Raw genomic sequence first — 10,727 nt, 5'->3', positions numbered from 1 at the left:
GAATCACAGAATCACAGAATCACAGAATCACAGAATCACAGAATCACCCGGGTTGGAAGGGACCCCAAGGATCATGTAGTTCCAACCCCCCTGCCTAGCAGGGCCACCAAACATACACATTCAGATCAGGTTGCCCAGGACCCCGTCCAACCTGGCCTTAAACACGTCCAAGGACGGGGCATCCACAACCTCCCTGGGCAGCCCATTCCAGGGCCTAACCACTCTCCTAGTAAAGAACTTCCCCCTAACATCCAACCTAAATCTTCCCTCCTTCAACTTAAAACCATTTCCCCTAGTCCTGCTGTTATCAGCCCTTTTGAAGAGTTTACTCCCCTCCTGGGTGTAGGTTCCCTTCAGGTATTGATAGGCTGCAATGAGGTCACCCCGCAGCCTTCTCTTCTCCAGGCTGAACAAGCCCAACTCCCTCAGCCTGTCCTCATAGGGGAGGTGCTCCAGCCCCCTGATCATCTTAGTTGCCCTCCTCTGGACTACCTGAGGAGGAAGGCACTATGGATCAGCATGAAGTCTCCTTCATGCTTTTATGTTCTTACATTGTCATTCTGAAAAAGGAAAGTATCAGTGGGAGCCAAGTAAAAGGGTTTAGCTAAGGGAAGACTGACTATGCTATGACTGTTTATACACAAAATTGGTTTCTATATTATTTATACCTACAAGTAATTCCCACGATCAAAACTGTAAAGCTTCCATAATGGTAACTACTCCATTAAAGCATAGTCAAGGCTATTTTAATAAACCCCTTCACAATAAATGATGACTAAAAGAGAATACAAATGATTTTTTTCCTTTCTGGAGGGACACCAAACCAAATGGATTAAGTACAGGAAATACCAGAACAGACTTTTTTTTTTTTTTTTTTAAACACCATGGACAACACAACACAATATTAGAAGCTAAATAAATGACAGATCCTTTTGTAGCTCTGCACTTTTCTTTGGTAACCAGAGAGATTATAATGATCTAATCAAGTACATTCGATTGCCACAAGCCTAAATAATTTAGTCAGAAGTAGAAAACATGTACATGTTGAAATGTAAAGAACAGAAAAATATTTTCCATTTTCCTTGCATCTATACATCTTTCACCATCTGGAGAACGTTAGATCTGACATTTATTTAGGCTACACAATCTGTATTATTTAGAAAGAACCTCCTTCTTAACGAAAAGACCAGATTATACTTCGATTTTTGTATAAATTAACAATACTCTATGAATTAGGGTGCTGCATTAGGATAATAAATGGAATGCTCCTTTACCTTAGCTTGTCTGTATGTTCACACATTTTATAGGAAACTCACAATTAAAAATAATAATAATAATAATAATAATGATGAAATGCAAGGAAAATAGTATTCAAAAATGTCCTGTACATCCCACTACAGAAAAGTGTTTGGAATAAGATAAGCTTTCACTAAATAGACTGCATAGGTTAGATACTTTCTCTGCAAATGGCAACGTAGGTTACAGAGTAACTAAACCAGATGCAATTTCTCCAAACTGTCAAGTAGTTCCTCTGTATTGCAGAATAGCTACAAAAGAGTGTTAATGGCTACTGAGTAGGGATTGCTTAAATATAACGACAATATATGCCACCATATAACAGATAAGGCAAGACATAGCAGCTGTTTGATGAACACTTAAGACAGATACAACCAAGACTGGAGAACAAACCTATCAGCTGAATGCACTGCTGAGATAGCAAGACTCACCATATGTGAAATTTGCTTGTTTGTAGTTTTCTGTTCGTTATTTGTTGTGTGTGTATGGCAAAACAAGAAAATCTTAGAAAGTATGTTCAGCCTCTGTGTCTGATTTCATTTCCTTTGAGAAACTGATCTACTCTAAGGCCCTCACTGTCACAACATCTGAAATAGAGACATGCTTCACAGCAGTAAGAAAAAGCAATCACACAATTTTGAGAATTACAGCTCTATGACCTGATCCTCTTCTCTGTAGCGGCATTTTTGTTACACGATATTCTACTGATTTAATGAAACTACATCAACAGAAAACTGAGATGGCAAAAAATAGAGGTAGAAAAAAAGATATAAAATAGGCAGAAAAAAAAAAAAAAGAAATAAAAAGTTGAATAATATAAAGACAACTATTGAACAGAAGTCATGAAATACTACTTCAGCATTCAAAGGGACCTGTTAGACTCACATTTAGGCAGTTCTATCTAATGTGGGGCATATCAGAGTGATAGAACAAACATCCTGAAAAATGCAATAAGTTTGATAAAGGATATAAGAGGATTAATTAACACAGAATGGCTGGAGTAAATCTCAGGTAGCACTCACTAGAAAATAAAGTGACCTTCTGGACAGTAAGAGATTGAGATTTACAAGTTCCTAAAATGGTTGATTAAGACAAGCTTAATAATCAAACAGAAAACTCTGAGACATGGATGCATAGATGAAAAAGATGAAAGAAGGGAGAGAAAATGTTTTCAGACGGAGGTGGTGAGTTCTAAATGGTTGTACAAAAGATAGACACCAAATGAATAGAACTATGCTTAAAAATGGCATAGGTGCTTAATACCAAAAGGAGTATAAGAGTTACTGAGCAGTCAGTGTATAAATTTCAAATCTATATTCTCTTAGTCTGTAAAAACACACTACTGCTACTGTTTGAGATATTATCTTGAGACTTCTAGTGTTTTGTTATGTCTCAACTCCAGCTTCTGGCTTCTATCAATAACATTTTCATGAACACGAACTACCTGGACAAAAGTGAGAAAGAAAGGAAGTTCTGTTTCTATGGTCATGAAGTAAATGTGAACTAAGGGCATATGAAGCCAATAAAAGACAAATTAAAGAACCCTTTTCTTTCTTTCTTTCTTTCTTTTTTCAGATTTCTAATTCTGGGCACCTGAATCAAGATTTCCAGTGGATAGGGTAAGGTATATTTCTGATCATTCACCAATGGCAAGAGTTAGTTTGACCTCCAATCTGTAAGCACAGAATATATCTCTCATTTCCTTCTGAAGAAGTGATATGCAGAATTCAGTCACAAGCAGCAAAATTTGTTCTGCATTAAAGACTAAATAAATATTTTGGTATGTTTTGAGAAGAGAAAATAATAATCATATTAAGGTTGAAGAAGAATTTATCAGTGAGAATAACAGAAAAGCTTTCGTGGCTGAAATAATTGTCTTTTCATGTTGACTTAATACATGTTACTGACCTACTGTTATTTCTTTCCACAGTAATTTTAACAAAGGAGTCATTAATTTAAAGTTCCATTTAAGAGTAGAGGAATTTCAGAGATATAGAATTATCACATTATTCATACACTGAATAGGTTTCCTCCATATTGCAGCTGAGCCCAATGACACTGTTGTGCATATTAGTTTGAGTCAAGAAACTGAATTTCCTGATAGGCCCAGGGAATTCTTGCTTTCTTGCTTGCTGATTTTAGAGCAAAATAATAGATTCTTTTTGGATGAAACTAAACCAGAGGATACATTCCAGGAAAACAATGAAGGTGATCTTGCCAGAAATTGGCAATATGTCCAATTGGCAATCAGAACGAGCCCAGACTTACTTCCCATTTAGAGCACATGATGAGGCCTCTGGTTTCTTAGCTCACTGAGTTTTTAACACGTACTGCTTCACTGCACAAATCCACTCCTGTCAGTCTGCCAGTACAAACAGACAAACTGGCCAAAGAGCACAAAACACAGAGAGACAGTAATTGCTATACAACGTTAAAATTGTTGGACTGTTGCTATCCAGTCCTCATCTAAGAATGGTGATCCAATATGTCAGGACAATGCAACAGGGTAACAGCCTGGGCTCTTTGCTTCTCTATGATATTCCTGCTTTAATTAAATTATCATTTTACTTTGATTCATTAAACAGAAAGACTGAAGCTCTGTCATAGAATTTTATCATTTAGTACTTGCCACCTGATCTGCAGAAATAATATTTGGCATTTTGCCATGACAGGAGGGTAAAACGTGGATTGGCGCAGCATTAAGTTTAAAACAGTACAAATTCTTAATGGCTGATAGTGTTTGAGAGGTACTGTCTTCCCCAGAAGCGAAGCATAGACTTTTTGAGGAGTTATAAATACAAAAACCCCATCAACTGAAGACATTTCAATTACAATTACAGAATCTGAGTTTCTAATATCTGCTTTCATTTACTCCTGGTATTTAGAGCAATATTGTAAAAACCACATATGGAAAATTTTGAGTGATTTAATAGATGTTATTATTCTAAGGATCTAGCACTGGAAATTCAAGCTAGATTCTTGCATGTGAATAAGGTCTTTCCATGTTCAGCCTCAGTACTCAGGTATATAAACATAAGATATATGTAGGGAAAGGTTCTGCTGTTGTCTATTCATTGTAGCGGTAAGAACCATGAGGGGGCTTTTCAGAAGCTGCCTCATGGCAATGGAGGAGAAATGCAGATTGAAATTTTTTGTTTGAACGTAAGCTATTCTCAAGTTTTGGGGATGAGAAAATATGCCAGTGGTGTTTTCCTTTTGCTTGCTTTTGAGCAGGAGGAAGAAGGGGAAAAGGTGTTTGGAATCTCTGGCCTCACTCCCAGCCACAGTCCTAGGCTTTTGCACAACATTTACAGCACATCCCTAGAGTGGGTTGACACACATGGGATAATGTCTGCAGTGAGCTGTCAGCTGTAATACTGAAGTGCCACAGTCTCAAATAATAGCCACAGATATACAGCCATATTTCAGACATAGATTCTCAAACTACCCAAGTAGACCAATGATCAGATCTTTCTTCCACCACCGGATTTTGCTTCCACCACTAGAAGATCAGCTGACTCAGAAGAAAGAAGAAAAAGAAAGAAGAAAAAGAGAACTAGCAAGCTGCGTGATGCAGATAAAAGAACTTAACAGAAAAAAATTTCTGAACTATTGTCAGGATTTCACAGCCCCAGCAATCTTCATCTTGAGGAGCACAGAGAAGATAATATTCTTCAGAGCATTTCAACTTCAAAAAAAGCACATTTACGAATCAGTTTTACAATAGGAAAGAGAACCCTAGCTATTTACATAAGTAGTCAGTGCCTCCTGAATCATCAAACATGGATAAAAATTTAGTAGAGATAACGCTCAAGTCATTACTATTTGCTTCGGTCATCTTTTGCACCATTTCAGGCAGTCAGCACATCCTAACCTCTTTCTGTATTTGCGTGCATATTTTCCTTAGTGGAAAATAAGTCTAAATCTTCTAAGCTGGAATTTTTCCTGCCTAAGCCTCAATACTTGTTTTCTCTTTCAAATCAGTACAGTATTCCATCAGCTACGCAGATTCCCATTTAAAGTTTATAGCCACATAAACAGTAAGAAAAATCAAAATGTCTTGTATCACGCATCCCCTAACTTCAAAAGTTCAGCCCTATCTGAAGACAATCAATTCTCCATGTTAGGTTGGATGTAAGGGCCATCTGCACACACACAGGAGTGCAGGCAGCTGGATCCCAAATAGCACCCTACTCTGGCTTCTCCCAGGCCTATCACAAAAGCCATCAGCCCATCTGCACAAGCATAGGGGTACAAGTGCAGATGGGAACTCATATTAAGGACTCAGACGTATTGACACCTTGCCTGATCCCCTCTCAGGGCTGTCCCAGGACAGCCTCAGCCCCAGTGTCCAGGTGTGAAACCCATGACCATGAGTCAGAGCATCTTTCTGGGCGAAAAAGATGAGACTGGTGGGTGTGGGGCAAAATACGGGATGCAGGGATTCCCCTAACACTGCTATGTTGCCATGATGCTATAAAGCTAAGCCAAAAGTATCCAATATAAACCTTTCAACTTATTTTCATAGAGTGACATTTAAGTGTTTACCAAGTTCTGAACATAATGACCAAATTCCAATGCCCATAACTTGGAAAACTGTTGAGCAATTTTTGCTTAGTTTGGTAAACCAAAAACCAATGTCTGGAACTGCTAGAAAAAGTGAGACTAGGTGGAGAAATAATCAAAAGAATTATGATGGAGTAGACTTCCAAGGATCACCTAGTTCAACAACATGCTCCGGTCAGTTAAATAAAAGGTCTCAGAATCTGGAAGTAAATCAATTGAAGAAAAAAAGCTAGGGAAAAAACAAACGAACAAACAAACAAAATAAAAGCACAAAAACAATAAATCAAAAATCAGCTCCATAGTTTTAGGACTTTGTAAGGTAGGTAGTAGAGTTTGGTTGGTTGAAGTGGACCAAAAAAAAAAAAAAAAAAAAAAAAAAAAAGATGGATAAGGGAAAAATTACACTTTCTTCTAAGGAATAAGTTGAGTAATAACAAGTTAAACAGTAAAATTAGAAGAAAAAAAAAGCTGAGCTAAATTTATATTAATTTATCTTATATTTATAACTTTAAAATTTTTAGCACAAGATTTTCATAGTTAAGTAAATGTATTACTACTAGAAGATACTAAATTGATTTGAAAATACGGGACATAAATTACTAAATCATATCAGATTATCATTAAACAATAAGTAGTACATCATTTGTTCTGCTAGAGAAAATGACTTGATGTATAATCAATAGATATCAAGATGTTACAATCACAAATAAACAAGAGAGTTAGGCGAAGTAGACTACGATAACAAGAGAGAATAAATGGAAGGCTTACCCTTATGCTGGGCTCACCACAAAACACCAGAAGGAGGGATCTCCAGACGAGATCCTTCCCCCCTGGTAGCCAGCTCTAAAATAGGTCTAGGAGGGGTGCAGCCTGGCTCCACCCCTTCCAGCAGCACAGGTGAATTGCCTTCAGCTGTGCTCTTCTGGCTGACTCATGGCTCACCTCAGGTGGTCAATCAGAGGTTCAGGCCGTGACTCAGTAGTTCCCATACACTTGATGTGGTTTGCTCAGTACTTGTAGGCAATTAGCTTTCAAATAGGAAATGCAGATGGATAGCATTTCATTTGCTTGTTCTCTAGAAACTAAATAGGAAATCCTTGGGAGGCCATGCTGAGTTTACACTGATACTCAATTTAAATGTGCCTGAAATCAATAAGTAGTTTGTAAACCTTACAATTTCAGGAAATTTCTAAATCCTTTCTAATACATCTTTGCATACAATCTTGAGACAAATATTTTAATGAAGTTAACATTTTTGCTAAAGCAATGAAAGAAGCAGTAAGTGAATGTTTAGAAAGACTAAATAAATTTGCTGTTTTAAAAATATTCCTAGGCTTTAACAGCAGTGACCTGACTTTTCACCTTTCATCATGTTGAACTAATGGTTTATATAACATGACTTTTCCATTATTTTTCTGCTGGAGCTTCATAGACTTTTATGTTGCTGTAATTAACTGCATATATTGTGGTTTACACACCATAGGGCCCTGCTCATCCTGTCACTCTTGGTTCCACAAATTTCCTATTAAAGTCAATAAATATTCTGTAGAATAGAAAAAAGAAGAGCAGAAGGGAAAGGTGAGCTGGTAATGTGTATCTCAGTATCTTCTGGCATCTTTAACAAAGATCAGTAGCCTTCTTTGACCTCAAAACCCATGAAAATATTCAAACATCACCAGCCTTACTGCTTAATCAGAGAATTATATTCTCTAAAGACTTTTCACTTGTTAGATATTTTCATCTGAAATGATCTTACCTCATGAACTACATGATGATCCATTTTTATGCTGAGCCACTGAATCCTTGCAATGGTCACTATTTAATTTCAAAAACAGTTTGCCTAAATGATAGCACCTATCTCTTCAAGGCTTGCCACTGTTGGACAGTATTTTCTACTGGCTGTATCATTGTCATTCTGTTAATTTCAAAAGCATTCCATAAAAACAAAACAAAACATTATGCTGCATGATTACACTAGCTCCTTATTTCTCTATAGAATCCTAGGACTATTTGAATAATAACTTTATATGATGGGCTATTTACTGCTTCGCTTGAAGAGAGCGGAGTGCAATGAAGTTGTGGATAAACTTTCAGGTCACAGAAGTGCCACTCTGTAGTCAATCATTTCTATGTTAATGGCTGAGACTTGAGTTTGATTTGAAAATGTGCATATGGTGATTCAGATCACTGATTCCTGGTAAAGAATATATTTTGCAATACAAGAAAAGATGATACTGAGCTTACTAAAAAGACCGTGATACTAGATGATATTATAAACCTTGGTACAACTTAATTTCCTGCCAGATGTAAATAGGCTAGTTACTCTGAAGAGAAGCATTTGTCAGTGATTTAGGAGCACTTTAACACACCAAGAATGCTAAGAGGAGTAAAATACCCTGGCCATAGCTATATTCTGATGGTGAGAAGGGAAGGAGTGGGGCAGGGTGATCGCTTTCCACTTCTTTCAAACTAGAAAGCATCTTGTAATGGAAAGGTCTGTTTCGTGATTATGTTAACTTTTCAACAATGTTTCCTGGAAGAAATATGAAAAGCTGTCATGTACTCACAGAATGAGGACAGTGAACACGTAATCTAACATACTGAGCACGTACATGGCAAAATTTCCTTTGTAGAGTTTCTTATTGCCACTTCTCTCCATGTATCACCTTCACCCTTGTCTTCTGCAAGCCAGCACTCTATGGGCAGACAAATCTCTTCTTGAGAAAAAGGAGACATTCTTTCAAGTCTGATTTCCTCCAGGTACCAGCTGGGATCATTACCAGTGTTGTCATGGCCAATGCGGATTTTATATAGCTGCCCAAGATCCCTGATATTAATCTGTAACAAGTAAAAAAAAATATCACAAATTTGAAATAAAAAATTAATCCTGTTATCTTTTAACAATCCTTCTTAGACTGGCATGCAAACTAAGTATGCAACTAACACATAACTAGAGTTCTGTTCTTCAGAAAATGATGCTTTAATACCCAATGAATGTGAGAGCAATCAAGCAAAAGCATATGAAGTAGTCTAAGAGTAATTCAATTGACTTGATTACAGTACTATTTCAAGTGACAGAAAAGCTCAAACAATTCAGTTCCTTTTAAGATCTCTTGACAGAATCCTTTTGGTAGCATGGTAATGAAAACTTCTGATTCTATACAAATATTTTAATAAACAGAAGTACCTTCAGTAAATGCTCCATGCAGTGATATATTTTACAGTCCACAGAATTACTGTGAGGAAAGCTCCATTAACTATTCCTACCACTTATCAGTCTGCTGTGGCACACTTTTCCCTTTGCCTTCTACGTTTATGAGTATTGGTGTCAGGGTTAACTGTTTCTGTAAGTGCTGACACCAGAGTGCAGCAAATTTGAACAATAAAACATGGCTGTGTCACATTGAACACTGCAGCCCTGAAATAAGAACTACTTTCTGTTGGTCTGCAGAAATTTTTTTGAGCAGTGCTGATGGCAGGCACCTAAGCACAAAAGTAAGGTTAACTGCTCTCATTTCATTGATGTTTTTGAAAGCTCATGGAAAGGGGAAAATAATCACAGAAGGGGAAAATAAAAATTAAAAAAAAAAAAAACTTTAAGAATATTTATTTTACTTATTTACTACTGTTTGACATTAAAAACATCGGGGAAGAGTGTGGATAAAGGAAGAGCACAGATGGACAAGCAGATAACAAACACTAGCACTGCCCCAATAATGAAAATAATCGAAAATGATGAAGTAAGTTTTGTGTTTGAAAGTCCTCTGGCTCACTTCTGGGAGGCAATATTAATGTCTGACTGAGAATGAGAATTTCCTCTGATGGTTTTTGTAAAGCAACACTGTAAGTCAGTGTTTTCTCTTTGGTTCATATGGTTCAGCTCTGTGGAGCTGGGGAACACTGGGACAATAGAGACATATTTCATTCACTCTTGTTGAAAAGTTTTCCTGTGCAGTGATACAGAGAGATGTCACTCTGACATTTCTTGCCCATGAGAATCATCACGAAAGAGAATCTTGTATTCTTAGATGATCAACATTTCCTTGTTTCCCTGAAACAAACCTGGCACAATTCAAGCTTGTATGATAGCATCAAGACAACTGTGCTAATGGTATAAAGTCATACTTATGAAGTATGAGTATAGAGTCATGCTTATGAATAAAGTAGCAGGTCTTCCTATAGTAAAAAAGTATGTTAAAGAGGTGACAACTGATCATATGATTGTAACTGTTGTAATGAAAACACACACATTAAAAACATGCTTCTAAGACAACAAAGTTATAAGACCAGGTGAAGACTCTCTGAAACTAAACATAAATGTAACCCAGATGTAGGCTACTTTGTCACAATAACCCTCTCATATAGCCATAAAACAGAGACCCCTGTAGTGGGGAAGTGATTACTGAGGTTGCTTTGCAACAGTATATTAGAACTTTTCTGCTTTAATGAAAATTGAATGAAACGTAGTATTGGTAAAAACCAGAAGTGATATTCCCATGATACCGAGGCATTGACTGTTATTTGATGTTTTATAGGGCAATTCAGTAAAAGAAAAATTGAAACCTCATGCTCACGATGAAATTTTGGCACAGCCCTTGCTGAAAGAGGAGTGTCAGAGGCATCTCTGCATAGAGTGTTCTTACAGTGACTCTGAAATGGCCTCTTTTGCCTTCTGAAGCATCTAATCACTCATTTAGGTATGAAACAAACTGAAACATCAGTGATGAAAAAAATCTTGCATATATATTTATTGGGCATTTTGTGGGTCAGCTGAGAATTGAAGCCATAAAGCCATATCTTCCTCAATTATATTAATTTTATTTAGCCTATTATGCTAACAAACAAACTTTTTTTTTTTTTTTTTT

At 36.8% G+C, this 10,727-nt stretch overlaps 1 protein-coding gene across 1 annotated transcript in view; it reads right to left on the bottom strand.

The window, feature by feature from the left end:
* The window catches only part of RP1 (RP1 axonemal microtubule associated), a 218,102-nt gene that overhangs the window by 87,283 nt on the left and 120,092 nt on the right, over window positions 1–10,727 (bottom strand). The window contains exon 29 of the mRNA XM_042869486.1: window positions 8,475–8,700. Within this exon, the coding sequence (XP_042725420.1) occupies window positions 8,475–8,700 (226 nt within the window). The remainder of the gene's footprint in view (window positions 1–8,474; window positions 8,701–10,727) is intronic.

The sequence above is a fragment of the Lagopus leucura genome, unplaced genomic scaffold (assembly GCF_019238085.1).
Source record: "Lagopus leucura isolate 7727_CA_CO unplaced genomic scaffold, USGS_WTPT01 Super-Scaffold_100002, whole genome shotgun sequence".
NCBI classification, from domain to species: domain Eukaryota; kingdom Metazoa; phylum Chordata; class Aves; order Galliformes; family Phasianidae; genus Lagopus; species Lagopus leucura.
Note: the sequence above shows the minus strand (reverse complement) of the source record. Positions and strands in the feature narration are given on the sequence as shown.